The 27,197-nt window shown below is 35.7% G+C and overlaps 2 protein-coding genes across 8 annotated transcripts in view; both read left to right on the top strand.

The window, feature by feature from the left end:
* The first annotated feature begins 12,314 nt into the window (after positions 1-12,314).
* Positions 12,315-17,918, top strand: LOC131318933 (uncharacterized). 4 transcript variants are annotated; one of them, XM_058348987.1, is made up of 8 exons: positions 12,323-12,439; positions 13,662-13,771; positions 13,931-14,058; positions 14,513-14,564; positions 14,654-14,800; positions 14,888-16,357; positions 16,938-17,074; positions 17,541-17,918. In XM_058348987.1, the coding sequence occupies exons 1-6, from the start codon at positions 12,355-12,357 to the stop codon at positions 15,032-15,034; spliced, it is 669 nt and encodes a 222-aa protein (XP_058204970.1). In that variant the 5' UTR covers positions 12,323-12,354; the 3' UTR covers positions 15,035-16,357; positions 16,938-17,074; positions 17,541-17,918. The 4 variants fall into 4 exon arrangements, with proteins under 4 accessions (XP_058204971.1, XP_058204970.1, XP_058204969.1 ...); XM_058348986.1 differs by having other exon boundaries at positions 16,938-17,397; positions 17,541-17,912; XM_058348988.1 differs by lacking the exon at positions 17,541-17,918 and having other exon boundaries at positions 12,315-12,439; positions 13,657-13,771; positions 16,938-17,483.
* Positions 17,919-20,749: 2,831 nt separating this feature from the next.
* Positions 20,750-27,197, top strand: part of LOC131318928 (ankyrin repeat-containing protein ITN1-like) — a 28,173-nt gene continuing 21,725 nt past the window's right edge. For 2 of the 4 annotated variants that reach the window (XM_058348982.1, XM_058348980.1), the window contains exons 1-2: positions 20,764-21,191; positions 24,697-25,191. In XM_058348982.1, the coding sequence (XP_058204965.1) occupies positions 20,822-21,191; positions 24,697-25,191 (865 nt within the window). In that variant the 5' untranslated portion in view covers positions 20,764-20,821. Of the gene's footprint in view, positions 21,192-24,696; positions 25,192-27,197 lie in introns of all 4 variants that reach the window. The other 2 variants (XM_058348979.1, XM_058348981.1) reach the window with 2 other exon arrangements.

The following is a 27,197-nucleotide window of genomic DNA, read 5'->3' as shown; positions in this document are numbered from 1 at the left end:
TGTCAAATACCTTGAGATACCTGAAAATGATAATAGATTGAGATACACTAGCCCAGTAGAGAAATCTTTACCCTAGCTATATGATAATGCGATGAAGTATGCACCAAGAGGGAATGAGTTTCAATAAGCGATCATGAGAAACAAAGACTCACGGCAATAAACAAACAGACTATGACTACAGCGTTCTAGACCTCTTATATATATATATCCCCTTCTTATAAGTACCTCCTCATTTTAATAAAATGCGACCACCCTTTCCCGATTGAATTTCAATAATCTGAGCCGCTCAATGTGTTCAGAACGTGATTTTAAGGGTACCCGCGAGGAATCAGCAAAAAAAAAAAGACTGAGAATGGCTTCATCCGAGCAGTTTTTGTTTGTTTTTTCTCGAACGGTTCAAATAAAAACTGTAACGCCCCGAATTTCGGGAAGGTTAAAAAGACAATTTTATTGAATATCTAAATAGAGTCTGGCTCATTATTACATCATAACCTCCATGAGAATACTTTCATTACAAAAGGGAGGGAAACTAGGGTTCCTAACTACAGCTCTGCCTGCTCCTCCATCCTAGCCAGCTCTTCAGCTCCAAAGGCCTCCAAGGTGGTGTACAGCTCACCTTGATAATCTACAAAGTCTGACCCATTATACCGCGTCGCCACCAGTATAATATGTCAGGGTCACCAAAGGTAACACCATGAGCTACGAGAGCTCAATAGAATAATCCATACCCACTAACCCTTTAACTTACACACATTAGATCAGAATATTAACGATTTCCATGAAGTATATGCATATCTAACAAAAACAATTAACAATGACACATCCACATTCGCTAATCAACTATCGTTGGTGTCTATGATTTCTGAGTTTCTCCTACGCAATATTTCGTAGACCGTGTCACTAGTTTCACCTTTCATTTACCAAATCAATACTTCTAAAATCGTTTTAACACACCCAACCTCGGTTCCGCCGTTTCGGTCTCCCAAATATCCTCACAATGGTTCCGTCGCACCGGGTTCCCATTGGCACACAAAACTTTGCATTGGCTCCTCTCCGCGGATAACCAAGCCATATTACCAATGAGGCTACCACGTCCGACTCCATTGGCAATCTTCACAATGGGCTACCAAGTCCGGCCTCATTGTGGTTTTCACAATCCACACAATGGGCTACCAAGTCCGGCCACATTGAGAGTTTTCATTCACACAACGGGCTACCAAGTCCGTCCACGTTGTGGTTTCCACAAATCCACACAATGGCTACCAAGTCCAGCCACATTGCTGGTTTTCTTATATACAATGGGCTACCACATCCAGCCACATTGCGGTTTCAAAACATACCTTGCCAATAACACACCCTAGGTGCCATGTTTCTACTTTCTCGATTTCCGTGTCTCGTTTTCATGCAACAACTCCGCGGTATGACTTTTCACATACATAATCATAAATCATTCATTGTAATCTTGAAACTAAACTAGCAAGATTATCCAATTCTATATTACAAATCATGCTCAAATCACCACCTAAAGCATAACGCCATATGTACGGGACGCCTTTGGAGTGAAAATCACTTATGATTTACAACAGGACAAGTAATGCAAACAATTCATAACACATGCTCATAATCATTCAAAGATCAAAATATGAATACTTCTATCAACGATAAAGTCTTATCTTTCGCTAAACCGTTCTTTCTTCCTTTGTAGGAAATTCAAAACAACACATGTGTTTATTATGATAAAAGTCGATTATTCCAACATGTACATACTTCCATTATCGAAAATATGTTATTAACTGTCATGCATTTCAACATTTTAAGCAATAGATTACCTTATATACGGAGAATCTACTTATACTTCCAACATACGGTTATACGTTATACTTGGAGTTGGTGGACAACGAAACTCTACGTATACTCAGAGATAGCGTATATGAGACTCTACCTTTCTTCTTGGCGGTAGTGGCGACTACGTAGAGAATGTGTACGTGTAACGACCCGGATTTCCGACCCAAAATTTTTTTAATACAAATTTATATTATTAAATTTCTAATTCAATAATTAATTAGATTGAATAATTAAAATATATTATTATGTGTACAATTGATATTATTTACACTATTGTATAAGATATGTATTTAAACTTTAGATATACAGGGAATCAGTGATTCATAGTCTTATCTTTCCTATTTAAACCTTAAGTAGAACTCTATTCAAACTAACTCTCCACTTCTCTATCTCTCATCCTATACATACACGCGTCTAGATACATTCTCACCATGTACATACATGCGTCCACATACATTAGAATTGAAACCCCCCCCCAAATGTGGCACTTGTCCCCTATCTTTTTATCGTTATTAGTATCACTCTTCTTCCTCATTCCACCACTTTTACACTTATCCTCTCACCTTCTTGCTATCTTATTCTCTCTTATTATATATACCCACATAAATTCAAAAATTGAACACCAGTATATTATTTCACTCTTAATTCTATTGTTGAGTCTAGAATAGAGAGAGTTGTGACCGTAGGTGTGTGCACACCGTGAGTTCCGTGGGTACACCGCTGCTGCGGGCCCTGTTGGAGTGCCGCCGGACGCTGCCTCGAGATTTCAGAACCACTACGGTGATCTACGGACACCGTACAACACTTATCCGGACTTAGAATCGTGTTTGAGGTAGTTTTTCGGAAACCCGAAACCTTAATCTGCATTTTAATGGAGTTAGGACTTAGATTTAAAGTTTATTGAAGATGATGATCTGCTGTTAAATTGTTAATTTATTTTTAGTCCTATTTATATTAAAATTCAGTCCGGTTATGCTGGAATGATTAGTATTATACCCTGTGAAAATTTGTGATCGTTTAACAAGTGTTTGATTGTGATATTATTATTGATGATGCATTGTTGATTTGTATTTGAGTGGACGTTTACGTGTTTAATAAATTATTGGGGTAGATAAATGTTTATGAAATATTCACAAGAATATTTTACTAGTAAAAATTTATTTAGATTGTAAACAAGAAATATTTTAGATTATATATTAGTTAATCTTTAACTCTAATAAATATTGACTAAAATAGCCTCGCATAATTTTGTTGTTATAAAAATCTCATATTAATATTTAATATAGTTAAAAAATACTAAATTTAGTAATAAGTATTTTCCAATAAAAATTAGTTGTAAAATTTATGAATAATATTTAAGTTAAAGAAAATGTTTAAATAATAGAAATGTTTTATAAAATTTCTAAACGAGAGAAATCGACTTAATTTTAAGTGTAGTAATTAATTGTTTGACTGAATATTATTTTGTTACTCGCATGATTAATTCTATGACAGGATTAATTTTATCGCATGGTTATGTGTTGTTAGTTCTTTTAGATGAAATGTTGAACCGTGTGATATTTTGTTGTGGCTGTAGATTGGACAAATAGGTTCTCGGGGTGGTTACGAGTAGTGAATCATGTAGACGATGATAAGTAAATGGAAAATGATAAAGTGTTGAAAGTGTGAATACTGTGTAGATTGTGAATTGAGCCATGGCGATGGCAAGGGTAACCTATGGGGCCCTGTGTTGAAATGGGTTACCTGAGGGGCCCGGTGTTGTGACACTAACGTATGATACGTCATGGAAAGTTTCTCTTCGAGGAAGAGAATGGGTCCCATGAGACGGTTATAGTTAATGAGACGCTAACGTATGATACGTCATGGGAAGTTTCTCTTTGAGGAAGAGAATGGATCCCATGAGACGGTTATAGTTAGTGAGACATTAATGTATGATACATCATGGGAAGTTTCTCTTTGAGAAAGAGAATGGGTCCCATGAGACGGTTATAGTTAGCGTGGTGTAGTGGATGTCCGACCCTAATGTACGATACGTCATGGGATGACTCGATCCTCCTGTTATGGTCTTAAGTGAGAACATGCTCGGTACATAACTTAGGTGAGCTCACCTAGGACCCTGGTGCAGGATAATCAAGAGGAATGGTGGGCCCATGAGACGATTGTAGTTAGTGGATGTGGGAGGAAAGGATCTCGCGGAGAGAATCCTTAGATTACATGTAAGATGATGGATAGTAAAGAAAAAGACGATGTGTTATTATTTTGTACCTTCGGTGTATTATGAATTATTATATTGTTGATCTGCGTATTGTGGTATTGGGTTTTAGGATTTCTACTTAGTGAATTATCACTCAGGATACGTTTGTATCCTGGCAAATCGTTTGCTTCGGCGTTCAATTTGCCAGAGTGTGCAGGATTCCACAGTGGAGCAGTTGATACAGGTGGGACCCCTGAAACGGAGTCTGGGCCAACATTGCTTGGAATTTCGTGTCGAAACTAGAGTCGCTCTAGAGTTGCTTTTGTTAAATAAATGTACATAGATTTTTGTATTATTTTGAAATTGTAATTTTTGTATAAGGATAAATAATGGCCTAATAGTTTGTAAAATTCAATGTATTTTAGGGTTAATGTTTCCGAAATCCCTTGAGAAATCGGGGCGTTACAGTACGTCAGGCGAATTAACTTCCTATGGTTGGCCTCCGGTAGCTTCGAAAGAGAAATGTTTCTCTCGAAACTAGATCTTGACTAAACTACTTAAACTTTATGGATCGAAGGGTGGTTGAGTGTTGGTTTAGTGGCGGCCTAGAATGAGTTTCTTGAAGAACTTAGGAAGAACTCAAGAACAAGGAAGAACTAGGAAAAATAAAGTAAGAACACAAGGATTCTAGAGAGAGAAGTTGAATGGGTGAAGGTGTGAGTTGAATGGCAAAGATGGGGTGCTATTTATAGCCAAACTAACTTCGATTACCTAATGAATAAAATTTTTTCTAGCAAATATTGTCCAATGGTTAAAAGGGCAAATCATGATTGAAAGCCTTCCATGACTTGTCAAATCCAATCTTTAGGCATAAGGCTATAAAATCAAGTAGGATCTTAGGCTTTCTAGGTAAATCTAGGTGATCATAGTTTAGGTTGGCAAGTCTTACAAGCCTAGGGTAGGGTTTGATTAGGTTAAGGCATAGCCTTCCATGTTTAGTCATTCATAGGTCTAGGTTGTAGTCAATTTCTAGGATGATTAAAGGCTACTTTGGAATCAAATCTAGGATGATCAGGGCTAGGATTCTATGCTAGAAATTGACTAGAATGAGTTGTCTAGTCAATTGGACTTAAGGCTAAAATAGGGCTAAAGAGGTAGCTTGTGCAAGTGTACACACACATGCACACACTTCACCCTCTCTCTCTCTCTCTCTCTTGTTCAATAATATATATATATATATATATATATATATATATATATATATATATACATCTAAAAAAATCTAGGAAAGTAAGTCTAGGAGGGGAATTAGGTTCAAGATTATTCTTCTTAGGCTTGCATGCATGCATGACAAAGCTAAGTTTGCTTCTTTTGGAAGCAAAATGATGGCATGAGTTGTCTTGTCAAATATATAAACATATTAGCAAATCTAGCTTTCATTATTCAAGGGACAAAAATTCTCCTAACATTTATTATCCAATGGGTAACATTTCCCCTAGCAATCATATATATCTAGATGTACTTAGGTCTAAATAGCCCTAATAGGTCTTAAGGAAGGTAATGATTAGGGTTAGGCTTCCAAAAGTAATCCTATGGACCAATGGTTAACCATTTCCAAGAAAGTAAGTCTATGGTTAAGTAGTCATGATTAAAATAGGCTATGAGTGCTACTTTTGGTAGTATCATGATTACTATCTTTGTCCAATGGTTCTTAAATGCTAGGGAAAGGTAACTAAGTCAATTGGTACTTAGGTTTGCCTAACTAAATGGTTGAAACAAAACCTATTACTTAAAGGGTAAGAATTTCCCTAACAACTATTGTTCAATGGGTAAAGAGAAAAGGTATACTTGAAAGATGTAATGATGAGAAATAAAGTCAAAAAAGTGCAATGATTCTCTTCCTAGGTCTAAAAGGTTCATAAGGTTCAAAGGGGGTTGAAAAGGTTCTTCTAAGGTTAGTAGAATGTAACTAGACGAAGTGATAGTTAGACTTCCCTAACTAATCGGTTGGAAGCTAATTCTGCTTGCCAAGTAAAATTTCTAGCCAAGAAATACAATTTAAAAATTTTATTTCACTTACTAAGAAAATATACAAATGCTTCTACAAGCATACTTGTCTTTAGAAAATGACTAGATTTATTCGGTGCGAAAAGATATAATTTTATAAGTCTCAAATCTAATTATGACGAATTATTAGAAATTAAAAGAAATTTTAAAAGCAATCCGAGTAAATGAAAATAAAATTTAAATATTTAACGGAATTTTTATTTACCAAAAATCAGGGTCGTTACGAAAACTGCTTAAATCAAGCCTTTTCCGATCATTTTTTTTATCGATTTCTCGCGAGTATCCTTAAAATCACATTCTAAACACATTGAGCAGCTCGGATCATCGAAATCTGATCGGGAAAGGCGAGAAATGAGGAGATCTGCATATAAGGTCCTCATTTTAAGGTCCTTACCTGAAGATTTATATATATATATATATATATATATATATATATATACACACACACACACACAGTCAGTCTCAAATGAGGAAGTCCTTATTTTAGTTAAAATGCGGACCTCCTTATTTCTCCTATTTTCCGATCAAATTTCGATGATCCGAGCCGCTCAATGTGTTCAGAACGTGATTTTAAGGGTAACACGAGAAATTGGCAAAAAAAATGACCGGGAAGGGCTTTATTCGAGTAGTTTTTGTTTGAACCGTTCGATAAAAAACAAACAAAAACTGCTTGGATGAAGCCCTTACCGGTCATTTTTTTTGCTGATTTCTCGCGGATACCCTTAAAATCACGTTCTGAACACATTGAGCGACTCGGATCATCGAAATTCAATCGGAAAAGAGAGGTCCGCATTTTATTAAAATGAGGTGGTCCTTACGGGAGACGGACAGTATATATATATATATATATATATATATATATATATATATATATATATATATATATATATATATATATATACAGTAAGCTTCTAATAAGGGCGCCCTTACCATATTATGGTAAGGGCTTTCCCTTTTCTTCTCTTTTCCGACCAAATTTTGATGATCCGAGTCGCTCAATGTGTTCAAAACGTGATTTTAAGGGTATCCGCAAGAAATCAGCAAAAAAAATGACCAGAAAGGGCTTGATTTGAGCAATTTTTATTTGAACCGTTTGATAAAATACAAACAAAAACTACTTGGATTAAGCCATTTTCGGTATTTTTTTTTTGCTAATTTCTAGCAAGTACCCTTAAAATTACGTTCTGAACACATTGACTTGCTCGGATCATCGCAAATTGGTCAAAAAAGGGACGTCCTTACCGTAATACGATAAGGGCGCCCTTATTAGAAGTTTTGTTTGTATATATACGGGGCGGTTCCGGGGACACTTAAAAAAACCCTTAAAAAATCCCTCCAAATCTTAATCTCATAGTTTTCGATCAAATTTTGATGATCCGAGCCGCTCAATGTGTTCAGAACATGGTTTTAAGGGTGCCCGCGAGAAAATGACAAAAAAAACTAACTGGAAAGGGCATGATTTGAGCAGTTTTTTATTGAACCGTTCACTAAAGTTCAATAAAAAACTGTTCGGATGAAGCCCTTTCCGGTTATTTTTTTTGCTGATTTCTCACAGGCACATTTAAAATTACGTTTTGATTACATTGAGCGGCTCGGATCATCAAAATTCGATCTGGAACTTGGGAGGGTTTTTTTAAGTGTCTCCGGAACCGCCCCGATATATATATATATATACCACGGATCCAATAAGGGATCCCTTACAAGACTACCGTGCGGACCTCCCATTTCTCGAGCAAATTTCGATGATCCGAGTTGCTCAAAGTGTGCAGAACGTGATTTTAAGAGTATCCGTGAGAAATCGACAAAAAAAATGACCGGGAAGTGCTTGATTTGAGCAATTTTTTACTGAACCGTTCAATGAAAACTGCTCCGATCAAGCCCTTTCCAGTTATTTGTTTTGCTAATTTCTCACGGGTACCCTTAAAATCATGTTTTGATCACTTTGAACGGCTCGAATCATCGAAATTTGATCGGAAAAGCGAGGTCCGCACGATAAAATCGTGCGGGATCCCTCACTGGATAAGGACTAATATATATATATATATATATATATATATATATATATATATATATATATCTAACTATTCACATGTTAAGCCAGAAGCATTATTAAACTCGCTTCAATCTAAATAAATCTACCATAGATACTCAACCATTTCATTACTCCTCATACTAATACCTCATTCTTTCTCAATTGTCCATTGGCAGTAATCAAACTCTGTTTCCATAAAACTTCATTTTCTTTGTTTGCAAATGATTTAGAGAAATACAAAACCCAAACGGGTCAAGCTTCGTTGATTTGTGCCCAAATACTGAAAACCGTTGATTTGCCCATGAATACCGGTGGATTTTTATTGAAAATCTTTTTTCCAAAATCCAAATCCTTTCTTTTCAAGAACCTCTATAGAATCCATCGTTTTTTTTTTCCTTTTTCAATAATCGCAATTTCAAGTAGCAAATAATTCAAGAACTAACATGTACTTCAGATGTCACTATACCACCCTTCATCTCGTGAGAAATTCAACCGTATTACCATCTCATGTGTTACAGTGAACTCTCTCCACTTGGGTCTCCGCATTACCACCCCATGTGTTGCGGGACCCTTTTGAGTCTCCACCCTATGCGTTGCGGGACTCCCCTATTCAAATTTCCAACTCACGCACACACACATGCACCATTAATCTATATACAAGCAAACAACATTCCTTAGTCACATTCTTTCATTCATCATCATACGAGGCAATACAAACATTGTAAACATGCCGCATTATACATTGACAAATACGCAAGTTCACGTTATTCCTCTAAATATATCATAACGTTCTTCGTCACATATTGAACCCACAAATAACTCTACGACGCACCACCTACTAGATTCTAAACTAGAATCTTATAGAACGAACACCAAAGAAATTTAGAAAGATCAACGAGACGAATCACGAGGATACGAGTTATCCTATTCTCATCCGGATCATTAGGCAAACCCCAATTAACCAACTAAGCACCCCACGATATACCTTATAGACTATGACATCAGAAACCACTCTACGATACGTTTTCCAATTCACCAATCGCCACATCATGTCATAGCACCTAACATGTCTATATCGTTTATCATATCATGCCACAATGTCCACATACTCATTTTAAGACATAGACAACGAATAGATACCATACTTATAGGATTTGACACGTTCCTCTCGTACAACGAGAGTCAAAGGAGATAGATTGATTAAAGAATCACATAAGGTATGAACAATCAAGTTTAGAAGTGGTTTGGAGGTGTTCTAATGGTGTTAGAAGTAATCGGGGGTCAAAACAATCAAGATAACACAAGTGGTAAAAAGTTGTCCAGAGACACGGGGGATCGATTCCTCATTACATGGGGATTGATCCCTTAAGGGGGTAAAAATCTAGATTGCAGAGGGATTGATCCCTCCTTGCAAGGGGATCGATCCCCAGACAGTTTGGGGCGATTTTCTGTAGATTTTCAAGTACGAAACCCAAACAACAAACCTCGATCTAAGGCATGATTGAAGCATAAATCAACTCATAAACACATAGAATGAGTAAGAAATCCCTACCTCAAGTAAAGGATCGAAACCCACTTGATTTGAACAAGTCCTTGCTCTCCAAGCCTTGAAATCAACCGAGAGCGCTTCCTCCAAGCGAAAACCACGAAATACAAGCCCGAGACTACGATTGAAAGGTGGAATGGAAGTTGATTGCCAAGGGTTTTGAGCTTAGAGAGAGAGAGAGAGAGAGAGAGAGAGATATGAGGATTTTTAATCCTCTACACACTCACACACACATATATACTAGGACACACACAAATCACACTTACACTCCCTTCACTTTCAATTCTACCACTTTGACCCCAAATCAACTAGATCCAATAAATCTCTCATTTATTCCATATTCTAGCATTAATCAAACCTTTAAACAAATTCTGAAAATACAGGTCTCTACACAAAACATATATTTCTCTTGATCCTTTTAATCTTTGTAATCATTTATAAAGATTACAGAAATAATTCTTTTTACTTAGAAAAAACCTCCCCGTATATTTCTCTTTTCTTCATCTATCCGACTCAGACAATCTGTTTGCTTATTTGCCTGAATGAACTTTTAAACGGGCCTACGCTTATCTTGATCAAAACCAAATGATCCTCCTGTCTTAGACTTGGTATATAGGGCAGACTGCACCTATAAGTGACAGTGTTGTATTGCCAAAATTACTTAGTTTTGGCTCTCCGCTAATAAGCACAGTTTTCTTTCTAGGTATGGAGATCAACTTAGGACTTGACTAAGGTAGTAAGGTGAGATATTTGATAATTAAAAATATCCGATTAACTAGAATTTTACAGAGTAAGTTCAACTTGACGAGTTTTGTAACTTGGACGATGGAGATCAAATTTTCTTTATGAAGATCATTAGGATGAAATCCATTTTGGGAACTAAGGCCTAATGTGCCCCAAGGCACAAACAACTCCTGAACTCGATCCCGTGTAACCGAGGCTGAGACCACTTTATCAATCTTATATATCCAGGAAAATTGCCTAAAGGGAAAATCATCGTAAAGCTGTTCGAATTTGAGATATACATAAAGATGGAAACATCTGATATACTACTATATAGTATTTGGTACAACTTAATCCTGCCGTGCGGCCTTAATACAAAGCAAGCAAGAGTGTTTGTTTCTTGGACAAAATGTGCAATTACTTCCAATTTTATCCTCCCACAGTTGTGCCTCACGTTCATTGCTCAGGGGTATTCCTGTCTTTTTGCTTGTTCTGTGGTGGGACCTTAGCACTATTTGGCGAATTTCTAAATGACTAAATTGGATTTTCGGACTTCGTTAATATTCTGGTTGTGTCCCAATTTTTTTTGCCTATTTTTGTCTTCTAGTGGCCGGTATTCCAAGTTTTCATTAGGGTTGATTTCGTCTTTTTGCCCCTCTCTGACATCTTCACGCGTACTCGAGGTAGATTTGCAGAAAGAGACATGTACGTGTAAGACTCTCCTTCCCCCCCCCCCCCCCCCCCCCCCCCCCTCTCCAACCGTAGATCGGCAGCGACTTCTCCATCATCGTTTCTCTTGCTCCCTCTCCCTCCCTCCCTCTCTCTCTCTCTCTCTCTCTCTCTCTCTCTCTCTCCTCCCTCTGTGGCAAAATCGATCTCCATTCGAAACTGTCTGATCTCTCTCTCTCTCCTCCCTCTGTGGCGAAATCGATCTCCATTCGAAACTGCCTGATCTCCAATCGACTTTTTTTTTTGGAACCAGTTGATATTATAAAAGGGACTAAGCCCAACACTCAAAGAGATGGCCTTGAGAACTCAGTACAAACAACAAAAACAAACTCAACCTGGCCAAGATACTAACAAAAAAATTAACTTAAGCAGAATTAAAGACAGACTTCGAGAACCTCCATCTAACACAAAATCTAGAATTGCCATGTCATCTCACCATCCTCCTCCAAGAGCACGCACATGCCTTGATTTCTCCAATGATCAAAGCCACAACTGAAGAAGGATCACTGCCAACTTGTCGAAAGATTTTAGAATTCCTTTCTCTCCAAAGATAGTAAATCAAAGCGGACAAACAAAACTTGAATGTGGTGGCTTGAATCGACAAGGATCTACAGTTCAACACCCCCACTGAATTTCAGAGGCCATATCCCAGCCATGAGGGGGCACCTCACACTTCTCCCTAACTTGCCACCAGACCAGTGCAGAAAAGGGACATTCAAAGAACAGATGGAAATGAGATTCCTGACCACCATGGCATAAGATACAACGTGAATCAGCCTGCACCCCCAAGCCAGTAATCTATCCTTTCTTGACAAACGACCCAGAAAAACCACCCACTGAATAAAATGACCAACGAGGAACTGAGAACTTATGCCAAACCAAACAGGATCAACCCACCTCAGGAGCACGCGACCAAAGTTCAAACCATGTAGATTTAGCAGAAAATTTCCCAGTAGGGTTCAAAAGCCAGACAACAATATCCTCCTTGACAACAATATCCTCCTTAAGTATGAGGAACAAGATCATGGGCAGTCTGAGCAACAATATCCCCAACCAGAGAACTTCTAGCACTAGGCCATCTCCAATCCCCATTACAAATAATAGAGTCAACTTTAGCATAAAGGGTCCTTCCAAAAGTAGCATCCACTCTTTCACCAAAAAACTTCTAGCACTAGGCCATCTCTACCGACTTCCTCATCACAAAAGCTTCACCACGCCATGGCTGCCCACCCTCCTCGATCGGTTTGCCATGGCTGTTCGCGTGGGCTCGGCCGGTTGGAACCACCACTTCTTCGTGACTCAGGTATACCACTGTCTCTGGTTCTTGTGTTTACTACTTTATTCTTGTGGTTCTAAACACAAACATCTTCCGGAGGACCTGATTTTTGGTTTGTAATTTTTAATCTTGCCATTTTTCTACTTTGGTTTGATGGGTCTGTAATTTGATCAGTTTCTGCAGTAGGTTTAGACGGTGGCTTTCGATCTCATCTTCTCTGCGTGAATTCATCTTCAGTTTGGTTTCATCGCTTTCTTTAGTGGAGAATTTAGATGGATACATTTTCTGAAAATCGATCTTGGTTGGAAGATTGTGCAACAGCGGAATACCATGAACACAAACACTTTTATTTGATTATGAACATAACACATTATTTGCTCACGTACAACCAATTCAAGGGTTCTCTCACACCACTCTCGGCGAACTCTGACGCTTGGCACTCTCCAATGCACTCTTCGTCGTCTTCGAAGTGCACACCCGCATAGGTGCTTTCCCAAGCTAAGAAGCACCAACACTTTAAAGAAGGATACAATAAACATAATCAAAACATCTTTAGAATGAGAAATCCAAATCAAAATTGGAAATTTACAGGCTCCTTACAATCCCGTGATTAACATGATGCATACAAAATTTGATACTTGCTGTAATGTTGCGCGACTGCTGACTAGCTTATGATTGAATAATGTAGGTTGGGAACAATACACTTGTAAAGCAATTGATATTGAAGATGCATGGCAAGGGAAGGTTTGGTTGAAGGTTTAAAATCATTAGGGGATAAAGACATGCATATGGAATTTTAAGTCAAGAGTTTCAGTAGTTTGCGACAGATAAGTGTGTGCCATTCTTTACTACCTAAACTCGCCTTTTCAAATGGAGTGACTGGATGAGGTGGAATCAGTAGTTATGAATCTGTTTTCTAACTGTTTACGATCTCTCTGTCAGTATATAGTTTTCCCCATTTACTTTTCAAAAGATAAATAAATAGTTTTCCCCATTTCAAGATGACAAAAGATACAGTTAGTTATTCTTTATTACTTGGCTCAAATAGAGTCAATATTCTTGATTTGAATACTTAATGCACAGTCCAAAATTATGGTCTGATTATTGGTCACTAAAATTAACTTTGCATTTGATGTATCTTCTTTGCTGAGGTCGATCTGAGGATGTTAAAGAGTTAAGCTAAATTTTGGTGCTCATAAGAATAGGGGTTGATACAAGTTATTTGTGGGTTCATTTCTTTGCAGCACAGTCCCAAGGAGTTGCCCATGTGCATTGACATTTATGATGAAGTTGGCATCGGCATTGGTGGGGGTGCATCTGGAATGGCCGGAGGGCTCCTTCATCCATATTCCCCTTAAGGTTCCCATCTAGCCATCTCGTACCCATACAATATATTCTTATCCTACTAGGTTTTACTTTTAATCATTTTCCCTAGTTTTTATTAGAGATATCTATGTTCCAGATTGGATTCTTTTTGGGCTTATTAGTTTGATTCTAGCAGTTAAGCTTCTTTGGCAGAGTGCAGAGTGCTGGAGTGAGAGTTTAAAGCTTTTTGGCATTGCTGAAGCAACAGTGGTGTCCAAAGAATTGGACTCAGAAACTCCGGATTTTGCTGAAACTTCTAATAGGTTCATATTTAGGAGAAGGTTTGCTTTCTCTTTCTTGTGGCATTTCTTTCTGTCTCTTTTGTCCTGAATATTGGTGCCTACTGTCAGCTTTCGATTCATTTGTTAGTGCTTCATTTTTTTTTCCTCTCTGAAAGTCTTATGCCGCCACTGAAAAGAGCACAATAAGTTGCCTTTGGCCCAACGACATCAGGGGGATGCACTTAGGTGCTAGGAGTAAGGAGGTCAGGAGTTCAACTCCTCCAAGGTGCTATTCTAACTATTCTAACAATACTAACTTTCGCTGAGCAAAATAAGTTGTACTGGCTTTCTTTTGTTCTTGAGTAAACCATCAGGTAGTTGTGCTTTCTTGTGTTCCTTTCATTGGGGATCCAGTTAATCCGTTTAGAACCCTTGGGGGTTGGTTTTGAATTTTTGTTTTCTATGAGAATCACTCGATATGCAAAGCCTTAAGACAAAGTTTATTCACTTACAGAGGCATTCTGAGACCAGCAATCAGTTTGAAGCATTTGAACATATTAATTGATGTATGTTCCTTTAAACTTCCGCTAGTCCTGCAGTGTTTACGAAGTATGACTTATGCATTAATGATTCCCTTTTTTGTTTCATTGAGTAGAATGCTCAGAAATCTCTCCCCTGTTGCAAAACAGAGTCCCTTGATAGAGATGCTACCCAAAATCTTGTCCCCAGTTTGTGTGTACCTTTGAACTTGGCCTTTTACATGCCTGAAGCTATAAATGTTCATCCTCAACGTTATCTCAAGGTCTGAGCAAACAGTTTTATAATTTCTCTTTGACAAAGTTGTATTCTATTTCGTTACATTTTCTCATCAACTGGTATTTTATGTTAGGCACTTCTTTTAGTGTGTGAAGACCTGGCAAAAGACCTGTCAACTTCTGGTTTAAACATAGAAGAGTTGCACCTGCACAAGATGTCTGTTAACAACCTTCTTGAACTAGTGGGCACACAAACTTACTGTTGTTTCAGTTTCTTGTAGTTGCAATCAATATTTTAGAAGATATGAGATGAATATTTCTTTAGAAATATACTGTGCTAGATATTGTGTTCTTGTGCTTCCCTGGAAATGTTGTGTGAGCATGCTGCTACCAGTACCAGAAATCAACTACTTAAAATGGGCTGACGGCTGACTTTTAAACAATTGACTGCTTACCTGATCTGCCTTTCCCCAGTGGGGTAATTCCTAATACCACAGTCACAATAGTCAATTCTGCATCAGCAAGAGAAGACTACGAAGCTTAGTTACCACTCTATTCGACACGAAATGGAAAATAGAAACTTAAGGTGTTTTTTGGACTTGAAATGTAGATTAAAATCATGCTACCCATATGATTTTGGCATTCTAGATGGACCCACAGTTGCCAACATTAGTTGGAATGAGTTTGCTTGTTTGAAATTTTCCCACTCACTAGGGATCTTATGCTTTGGTATCTTCTGGTCTCACTTGTGACATTGGCTGAGAAAAATGAACGCCTTATAGACTTATAGTTCCTGGTTATACGCATATGCACAAGGCACAACCTGTTCTACTGCAGCATCTTCTCTTAGCATATGTTGAGCAGGATATAATTGGTTTCCTTATTGTGGCATGCTTTGTTTCCATGATTATGTATGTTTGCTCGTTGCTCTGGAGCCTGGACATTAGCTCATTCCCATTATTGCATGCTTACTTATTGGACGGAGAACCATCCCAATCTTTTCTTTCGAATGTTATACACAAAGTATGCATGCATGCTTTAGAGAGTATGAATGCCAAAAGGAAGTGAACTTGGATTTAACTTGTGTGTGCTCATCTTTTCTTTCGAATGTTATACACAAAGTATGCATGCATGCTTTAGAGAGTATGAATGCCAAAAGGAAGGTGAACTTGAATTTAACTTGTATGTACTCACTGGTTTTTGACCTAACCACTTGATAAAATTCAAAGCGGTATGTGGTCTAACCATCATGGGATATCGACGTTTTTTGTTGGGTGTATCAACTTTCTTTTGGAAGGTTAGATTTCAAATTCTTATTAATATGCATGCACACATTGGAATCGGGTTGATTAAGTGTTGGGCTAACACTCTCGTGCTTTTTACAACTTATCCGCTTTTTCGAACCGCATCTTTTTTCGATAAGTCATAGCACCTCAAGATCTCTGCATTTTTTTGTTCAAGGTGCTGGAAGATGGTAAGTTGACGTTGAAACACACAACGAAGCCACCACAACCCAGTGTCTTTTGTTTCATGGAGCCCTGACAACACGATGTTTCTCACATGCAGAAATGTGGAAGTCCTCAAATTATGGGACTTGGAATCAGGTACATGCAAGCACACCTTTGGGAGCCATGGGTTCACGGTTAGCTCATGTGCCCGGTTTTCCATTCATTTTTTTTCCTTCATTTTATGCCATGTAGTTGTGATACATGAGCCTCATGTTTTCTTTGATAGTTTATTGAAGAAGTTGTGCCTTGCATATTTGACTCATGAATCATATGATTCTCATTTAGCAGTCCTTGAGTCATGACTCTGTAGCTATGTCTTCACATGCTCTTTCCAACTATATGCTGTTTGCTTGAGTAGGATCCTTATGGGCCCGTTCAGTTGCACGAAAAGGATGGACAAATTAACTTTTATGTGGTTTTCTGTGTGTTCAGTTACTAGAAAAGTTGTAGGATTCACAACTTCAACTTCCTATTGAGAAACACTTTCCTGCAAAATAGGTCTTGCCAAAATGAAGGATTTCTTGTTTTCCTGCAAGATTTCTGTCAAGAGAACGCACACAAGAAAATAAATTTTATTTTTCTTTACTTCCCCTCACTTCACTTTTCAAGGGAACTAATTATCCACATAGCATTCCCATCAACTAAACGGAGCCTTTATGAAGGTTTTCTTTACCAGGAACCATTGATATGGATCTCATTACAACTGGGGTCTCCATGAGTGAAAGGATGAGAAGAGAAAATCTGTTATCAGCAACTCGCAATGTAATTACGGAGAAGTTGCAGATTGGAGGACCTTCTTCTCGATTGTTGGAGGTGCATTGAATTCAATTTTAGTGGTTTGCCTCCTCTCTCCTATGTTATGATATGGTGATACGCCCTGGACATTTATTTCTATTCAGAACTTGAATGTTGTTATGTAATATGCTATAAAGGATTGAGAAATGCGCTTGAAAATTAACAAGTAGAATTGAAAACATAGATGATCGTCATGTCCCATCTGTGTGGAAGGTTAGAAATGTTTGTAACAAGTATGAGCTTCTTTCTCCATGTATGATCTTCATGTCCCAAGTGTCTAAAGTGGATACGTGCCAAACGCATATGCTACACCCTTCCCTAATCGCCGGGTATCACTCAGGGTATGCGACACAGATACTTACATTCATATTAGAATAGTCCACATAACATAGCCTCTCTCTCTCTCTCTCTCTCTTTCTCTCCCTCCTGTGAGTGCGAGTTTTGTTTGTGTACTGATGGGTTCCGCTTGAATGTTTTTTTCCAGCTGCGAAATTCACTTCATACCCTTGCAAGCGAGGGATTTGTTTCTTTCCACGGCGACACTGTAAAAAGAATATGATGAAGACAACAGCAGATGATCAGAGCAGCGGCAGCCTGAGTCAGTTATGGCCAGGAACTTGTTTTCTTATGCAGAATGAGAAGGAAGTAGCATTTGGTGCCTAAAGAAAAATGTATGATTTGGAAGATATTCATCTCTCCATCCCCTGTAATCAGTTATTAGTATGCTATGTGGATTCAGAGACTGCTTATTATAAGTATGCTATCTGGATTCAGAGATTTTCTTATTTTTTCAGGAGTTGTATGGATTATTGGTTTGTAAAGAGATTTATGCCCAAAAACAATAAAGGAAACAAATTTGGAACTAGGACCGGCCCTGAGCTAAGGTGGAGGAGGCTGCCAACTTTAGCCCCTGTCCAAATAATTAAAGCCAAAGTTCACAACAAAAACAAAAACAAGAAAGACAACGATGGGCACGACAATTTTGTTCGAAGCGTGTGCATTGCCACTAGTAAAGTTGATAAGATGATGTTTGCCACTAGTAAAGTTGATATGATGATGATGTTGTTCATCCGTGTTAAAAGTGCACGGGCAATCCAATTCGTATCACCGTCATGACCAAAGTATCAAAGGGAAGGTTGAGAGTAGGGGTGACAAATTAAACCCAGATCTATTAATAAATCTAAATCCATCTATTGAAAAATAGATTCAATCCAACTCATTTATTAGTTGGGTTTCAATTGGGTAAACTTAAATGCCCAATAGGTCATGAACATTACCAAAAAAAAAAAAGGGAAAATGACGGCCAAGGACGTGTTTGATAATTAATACCCTCCAAGGTCATTTTCAATATTAACAAATGTTCTCAAATGTTCTCAGCATGTCCTTGACGGGTATTAATTATCAAAACATGTCCTGAGCCGTCATTTTCCCAAAAAAAAATATAACTACCACAGTAATTTCTGGAACGAACGAAAAGCAGGGACTGGAAATCAGGCGCGGAGGTTTTCTGAGTGCTCTCGAGTCGATGGCGACGGAGATATATATATATACTAATAATAAAAAGGGAAAATCAATAATCTTAAAATAAAATAAGGACTTTCGATAATACTTAACGTGAAATCTTAGCAAATTTTTTTGGCGAGGTTTATATAATATGTGTATGTGTGTGTGCGTGCTGAAAGTTAAGAGAGAGAATCCCCGTTCGGCTAAATAAGCAAATTGGCTTATTTTTTGTCTTTATTTAATTTTTTTTCGTATTTGTTAGTTTTTCGTCAATTTTTTGGGAATTATTGCATCGTTATGACGAGAGGAATCTAAAAAGTAAATTTTTTTTATTGAAATCCAATTTTTTTGGAATAAAGACGAAAAAATTGACTTATTGGCTTATTTTTGTCTTTATTCAAAAAAATTAGGTTACGATTGTAATTTTTTTACTTTTTAAATTTCTTTTGTCATGACGATGCAATAACCTCCAAAAAAATTAACGAAAAACTAACAAATACGAATTTTTTTGAATAGCTTATTTAACCGAACAGGGATGACTGACTTGGGGGGGGGGGGGGGGTTGCTAAAATCTCCATTTGGTTCAGTAATTTTAGTATACGGGATAATTTGGTCATTTTAGTATATAAGGGTATTATGGTAATTTTAATATGCAAGGGTAATTTGGTCATTTAAATGTACAAAGGTGATATGGTCATTTCAGTGTATATGGGTATTTTAGTCATTTTTAATTTAATTGGGTTAATAGGCGGGTTGAGTTTAATTTTAAAAAAATGGGTTGGGTTGGGTATGGATAATTGAACTCCTAACTAATCGGGACTAAATGGGTCAATGAACTATTAAAGACCCAACCCACTTATAACTTACCCAGTTTGGCCCAAACCCGTCTTTTTGACACCTCTAGTTGAGAGATATAAGGGAAATGACAGTCAATGACGTGTTTTGATAATTAATACCCATCAAAGACATTTTCAGCATTAATAATTGTTCTTAACTTGTCGTAGGCGGATATTAATTATTAAAACACGTCCTGGGCTGTCATTTTCCCGAGATATAAACCATAATACTACCACCACAACAGTGAAAAGAGAAGTACTCCTACTATGCACAAGGAATTACGGAAGGAAGTAAAGAATCACAGAACTAAAAGGGTCGATCGAGAAGTTTAAAAAATAGCCGGTCATGAAATGGCATGTATTGCACAACAACGTCTAAACCAGTAAGGAGAGATCGAATATTATAAGGGCAAATTTTTGTAGTCGTCCATCCAGTTTTATAGTTGTCTCAATTTCATCTCTCCAGTTTTAATTGTAACCAAATAAATTCTGTAATTTGTTTTATGTTCCAAATTGGTAAAATCATTCACACCATAAATGAAACTAACGGAAAAATTGGTTTTAGTTTTATGGCTCTCTTAAGATGCTCATTGAAAAGCTTTAGAGTCAAAAATTCATTACGACCACTTAAGATAAAATGATAAGAAAAATAAGATCTTGGTATCGGTTCAAATAGATTGAAAATTGGAACACTTAATTTTTTAACTGTATTTTTTAATATATAAACGGTGTAAAATCCATTATGACCATTTAAGATAAAATGATCAGAAAAATAAGATCTTCGCACTAGTTCAAACGGATTGAAAATTAGAATACTTAATTTTTAACTATATTTTTAATATATAAATGGTGTAAAAATCCATTATGATTTTATGGAAGGAGGATGATTTTAAGATAAAACGCAAGCGCTTGCCAATTTTTATGGAAGGAGGATTATTTTTGCGATCCAATTTTCTCCGGAGGCAGCCTTTCTTTCTCTCCATTAGGGTAAAGTTACTATATTACGCTTATTTTTTTACACCGTTTATATATTAAAATATATAGTTAAAAAATTAAATGTTTCAATTTTCAATCTGCTTGAACCGGTGCGAAGATTTTATTTTTCTGATCATTTTATCTTAAATGGTCATAATAGATTTTTGGCTCTAAGGCATTTTAATGGACACCCTAAAAGAGCCTTGAAACTAAAATCAATTTTTCCGTTAGTTTCAGTCATGGAGTAAACGATTTTACCAATTTGGTACATAAAACAAACTACACGGTTTATTTGATTGCAATTGAAACCGAAAGAACGACTAGAAAAATTTGTCCATACTATAATCCATATACTTTTCCATACATCCACACGCGCACACATCAATGGATTCCTCAAGCCCCCGAATACTATAATCCAAATACTTTTCCATACATCCACACACACGCATCGATGGCTTCCCCAAGCAATATCAATACTAGTTCCCATACTGAGAAGTACCCATGCCCGACAGTGTTTAACGTCCTGGACTTCGTCCCCAAGCTGTTGTCTGAAAGAGACTACAAGAAGTGGAAGAAATTGATGGAGGACTTCATCGAGAAGCGAGGTTTGATTGGTTTCATCGATGGCACAGAGGAGGAGGAAATTGACAACCAAGATTACTACAAGGCCCGGAAGAGATCAGACAATCTTGTACAGGGATGGATACTGGCAACCCTCACCGAAGATATCCGCCTAGACATGTTGGGCTTGGAAACCGCTCGAAAATTGTGGACAAATTTGGAGAAAATGTTCGTTCCGACTTCATCTCTATGGCAATATGGTAATTAATTACTTTTTTTTTTAAGAAGTTTTAATTTGATTTGAGTTGTTCGAGTATTGGACTTGGGTTTGGTAACTAGTGTGTTAATTGTGTGTGTTAAGACTTAACAAATAAAAATGCATTTTTTGTGCCACAATGCTTGTGTGTTAAGAGTATGTTAAATCTAGTAGTATGTTAACATGTGTGTCAAGTTTGACAAACAAGCTAACAAACAATAAGTGAGTCTCATCTCTATGAATTCAAACTTTAACCATAAAACATACATGCCCAGTACTCTTTTTTTGAAAACTTACTTCTGTTTTTTTTTTATCTATTTTTCTATATATGCATTTTCTCTATATTTTTGTTATTAATCAAAGTCTTCAGCATTCTATCACATCACAGCTAAACAAAGTGTTGACTAAACATATTGAAATGGACTAACATTTTAAATTGCATGATCGGGTAGACCTATGGTACACACCCCTTAATAAGTGTGTACCTTACGCACCCTATATATATTCCTTTAGATTTGAGATAATCTAATCTTAACCGTTCAATTTTTTAATTGAAAAAAGGACAACCTATCTAACCGGTCATCACTTATTCTATTGTCGAGTTTCTCTCTCTTCTATCTTTAATGGACTTTCAAATGTGGTCTAATATTAATTTGGGTGGACTAGAAATTGGGGTTTTTAGGAATTTTTTTTTTTTACTTTCTAAACTATTAAATTTAAAATTATGAAAACAATAAAATAATTTAAAACTAATTTAATAAACCAATAAAGTTAGACTATTTGATATGATCAATTTTTTAGTTGAATTTGATCAACATGACATTATTAAATAATAATGTCTTCTCATACGTACTTGTCAATATTCGATAATCTTTGATTTTAGTAACAATGTTGAATATCGTAAGACTTGATCTCCTAACGGTTTTTCGATCGATCATCCTAACAAAAAATTAAAAAACAAAATTGAAGTTAAAATTGGTTATACTTTTGACAGTCATACTCAACCCATTTCACCTGAAAGGTCGAACCCAAATCCTTATCTTCAGACAGTTGAATAATTAATTTTTTAGTGAACTCTCATTTATCCATGAAAAATTGGAGGGATTTTGGTTTTTTGGATTAAATTTTTTAGAGAGAGAATTTGATTTCGAGAAGTATTTTTGAGAGGAAATTGCAATTGTATTAAAAAAATTTGGGTATAGTACTTATTTTTTGGTGAATTTCTTGGATGAAAATTTTGAGCGAGAATTTCTTTTTTAGTTTAAATTTTTGAGGTATAATATAGGAAAAAATTAAAATTTCAAAAAAATAATATGAATGGAATTGAAAATTAAGATAATATGGCAAAAATTTAAAATTTAAAAAAAATATTGTAGCAGAAATTAAAAATAATTTTAGTTTAAATTTCATACAATATATTGTGCTAAGGTAACGACAATGTATGGTATTGTTACTGAATTTTTGATTTTGTAGACATGTATTTTGCTTGAGTATAATTATTATTGATAGTGGTACGACATATTTTGGTCTTATTACCGAATATTTTAATCGATTTCCTTTGGTACGATACGTTGTGGTAAGAAACAATTTATGGTATTGTCATAACAATTGTGATTTGTTATATAATTTGTGGTATTTACATATGTTTTCTTTTGATATAACACGTTGTGGTAAGAAAATGATAATTTTAGGTATTATCATAACAATTGTGGTTATTTTATAAAATTTGTGGTATTTTACAAATATTTTTGGCTTGGGTATAACAATTGTTGATTCTAGTACGACATATTTTGATTTTGTTACAGAATATCATACAAGTTAAAGAATTTTTTATACGACTCATTGTGATAAGATAATGCCAATTTATGGTGTTGTTATAACATTTGTGGGTATCATTATTTAATTTTTGATATTGTACATATATATTTGGTTGGGGTACAAGTATTATGGATTCTGGTACGAATATTTATGGTTACATAATAACAATATTTTTGAATTATGGGTAACCTGCTATAAATTTTAAAGTACAAGTCGTACCTAGCATCATAAATATGCATTAGAAAACCAAAAATTGGCATAATGAAAATCACAAATTGTCATAATTTAGATATACGGTATACCCTGTGTACCATAGCTTTTTTCTGCATGATCACCAAAATTTGAATGACATTTCGCTCAAGCATGAATGTCAAATAGAAATGCCGTTGTAAGTTTTTAAAGCTGTTTCTTTTGACATTATTGTAAAGAGTTAATATCAAAAAATAACTCAATCCTAACTAACCCATTGAGGTACTCATATTTATACCAACACACTCCTAAGTTAGCAATGTCTAACACACACTTGTGTGACCCATTTTTTATCCCAACATATATCTTTACAAACATTTTGACACACAAATATAACACGCCCATTGCGGACGCTCTTAGCATTGTATAACATTACTCATGTTAGTTTGATACATGTGAGCTGACGTGCATCCAATGATTTGGGAGATTATCGTGCTCAAAATTGTGTCACAAAGTTACACGTCTTACCGTAGAAAATAACTTATCTTTGCATTCTTTGAAACAAATTCTTCAATTGAGTCATTGTACTTTACTTATCCAATTAAGAACTTGGAGTCCATTCCGCAAACTCGTGGTTGTTTTTTTTTTTTTTTGGGTTTTTTAGTTAATATACGTGAGGAGAATGATCTTTCTCGAAAAACCTAAAAGGTCAAAAAGCTCCAACAGTCCAAAAATGCTCTTAGTGGAACTCAATTTATTACATATTGTAAGATTTTATTTTTTTAAAGAAAAAAAGAAAGTTTGCTTCATATTCTAACTAAGATTTGTATGGAAAAAAATAAAAATAAAAAATCGTGTTAGCTCGCTCAATTTATTTTAACTATGAGTTGTTTTTAATCAAATATAACATATCACTTGTACATTAATGTTGTGTTTGTTAAATCTAAAATTTCTAACAAAGTAATTTAGTAATTTGATTTCGTAATATTGTTGATTGGGAGAAAAACCAAAAGATCCAAAAAAAAATAATAGAGAAAAAAAAAAAAAAAGAGGGGTGTAAAAGTGGTTGCTAGGAATCGAACTTAGCTCAAGTGGAACTTAAGACAGTATTTGTTGTGCGGAAGCGTTAACAAACTTAAACGGACGTGATTAATTGCTTTGTAATTACAGAAGAGAGAGAGAGAGAGAGAGAGAGAGCAATCACAGAGAACACAGAGATATACGTGGTTCGGTAATGAATACATACTCCACGGGTAGTTAGACGAAGGAGAGTTTCACTATTCAAAAGTAATCTGATGCCCAAAGGGTTACAAATGAGATATCTCAAAATTCCTCTTTTTGCCTCTCACAGAAAAGCTGCTAGTATTTGTTATTGCCCGTCGTGCGTAATACATTGTAATCCACTTGGTAAGTAACAACAGTATGGTAGTATTTGTTATTACACGTTGTGCGTAATACAATGTAATCCACTTGCCTATATAACTGCAGGCTTTCATTTGCAGACGACGAAGAAGAAGAGAATAGGGTAACACGTTATCTGCCCCTGCACAAAGCTGTAGTGAAGGGGGACTGGGACGAAGCAACGAGAATAATACAACAGGATCCAGTTGCTGTTAGGGCTGCCATCACCCCGTTCTCCCATACAGCACTTCATGTCGCCATCCAGACTGGGGGGAGAACCCATTTTGTGAGGATGCTTTTGGAGAAGATGACACCGCATGATGTTGAACATCTAGTTGACGACTTTGGCTGGACAACCCTTCACTGGGCTGCATTCTGTGGCACCATTGAGGAAGCCCAAATGTTAGTCAACAAAAGCTCGATTACTCTTCCAAATGTTTTGAACGAAGAAGGATTTACACCTCTCCATTATGCTGCTCGATATGGGCGTAGAGACATGGTTCTTTATTTACATGGAATCACTGGAAAAGACATTCTATTGGCGGAAGAAACTGGTGCTCTATATCTGCGTGATCTTGCATCGGGTGAACTGTATGGTGAGTATTATTACTTTCATTGTCCAGATTTAATAGTCATTTTTGAGAATTCGTATCATTTTTCAATCGATTATATCATATAATTTATTATGTTTTATGTAATTTTGAAAACATTGTCTTATAGAACTAATTGAGATCTATTAAATCTATTAAACAAGATCCATATTTGATATAAAATTCATTATCAATTTAAAAATAAAACTCATTTTTTATCCGATTACTATTGAACCAAGGACTATTAAATTTGATTTTCCGTTTGACCCAAAAAAAAATAATGAAGGACTATTAAATTCAAACGGAGGGAGTAGTAGTTTAATTGTTATGATCATTAAGGATGCATGAGTTTTTACTCAAATTAGTTTTTTCAAAACAAAGTTTCTATATAAAGCGTATGTTTGATTCAATGGAATCAAAGTTGGAATGGAATGATCATTCTAATGACATACTTATTCTCATATTTAGTTCACCATTAAATGATCATAGAATGTTCATTCCAAATGAAATGAAATCACTATTTACCTTAGTAAAGGAATTGTCATTCCATTAAAAAAATAAATTAAGGAATTGTCATTCCATTTCTTTGTCATGCCATAATTACTAGTGTCACTCCATGATTTACTATTAGCATACCAAAAATTACTATTACCACATCATTTCAATGCAGATGAGATGTCAAATTTATCTGGTCGAATTTATTGAGTTCAATAACTTGTCTCAACGAAAATAATTAGAAGAGTATAAAAACATTAACCAAAATCAACAAAAGTTTAGGTAAGATCACACTAAAGACAATTAAATAGATATTTCAATTTTTTTTGTTATAGTGTTTTTTTTTTTACTTTTTTTTACTTTTTTGTATATTTTGGATTCATCTCGGCTCTAATGAACAAATTTAATGCACATTAAAAAAAAATTCAGGAAAGAAAATCAAATATACTGACAATAATTTAGCCAAGGTTTTCCCTATTGTATACCTATATTTCGGTAGGTTTTCCTTGTTTTCGCAGTGAATCTGGACAATCCATTTCTCTTTAATGGAGATTTTCCTAGAAAGTTTTTCTGGATTCTATCATTTTTTATATTTTCGACGTGCTCGTGCTACTTTTTTTTTTTTTTTTGGGAATAGTTTTCTGGTTATTTACTTAAGGAAGCCACTAGAGAGAGATATTCTACATGTGGGTGAGAAAAATGTCGTTGTTCCACTTCTGTACATATGCTGGGTCTTTTTTTTTGGCTAAGCTCTGCATATGGTGAGCATTTAGTATTATTAAATAGAGAAAATTAAAGTTTTATTTTAAATGCAGCCCCTATAGTCTAGTTCATGGCATCATTATGGGTTGCTTTTTGATCTGAAATTGTATCAAAGTCTCCTCATATCCCACTAACCAAAAAAAGAAAAAGACTCTCCTTAATTATATCCGTTTATTACCGCACATTTATTATGCTCTATTTATTACCTTACCTCTTTCAGAATGAGATAAATTTCAAGAATTGTGATAAATTTTTTGTGTGATAAGTTTGTTATTTTTAATTTTGGATTTCGTCATATTATACAAATTTATAAGGAGAAAAAATATCTTTTTTACTTTTGTTTGCGTTTATGGTACATTTATCGTAAGGGGCATTTGTAAAATTATTTGATAAATTTGTTATTTTTGATTTTGCGTTCATGGTTGATTGTGTCCATTCATTTGCATGTTTGTTAAAATTTTAGTAAATTTGTAGTGAAATTTGATAAATTTCTAATATTGAAACAAAAAACTTGTCACGTCCTCGATTTTAAACATAATTATAAATGATTTACATAATAAAAATACTCACAAATATCCGTACGGTACCCAAAAGATCACTGTGTTCTCATTTCCTTAGTTAAGCTTCCAAATTCACAAAGTTTCCAAAATATTATAATATAGGCTCAACGGCCCCAAATCAACATAAGTATCAAATGTCGAAGGAGGATTAAGGGTTACAATATTCCAAATCAAAAGAATTACAATTTAAGTTAC

The sequence above is a fragment of the Rhododendron vialii genome, chromosome 3a, assembly GCF_030253575.1.
Source record: "Rhododendron vialii isolate Sample 1 chromosome 3a, ASM3025357v1".
Taxonomy (NCBI): domain Eukaryota; kingdom Viridiplantae; phylum Streptophyta; class Magnoliopsida; order Ericales; family Ericaceae; genus Rhododendron; species Rhododendron vialii.
This window is presented reverse-complemented; position numbering and strand designations above follow the sequence as displayed.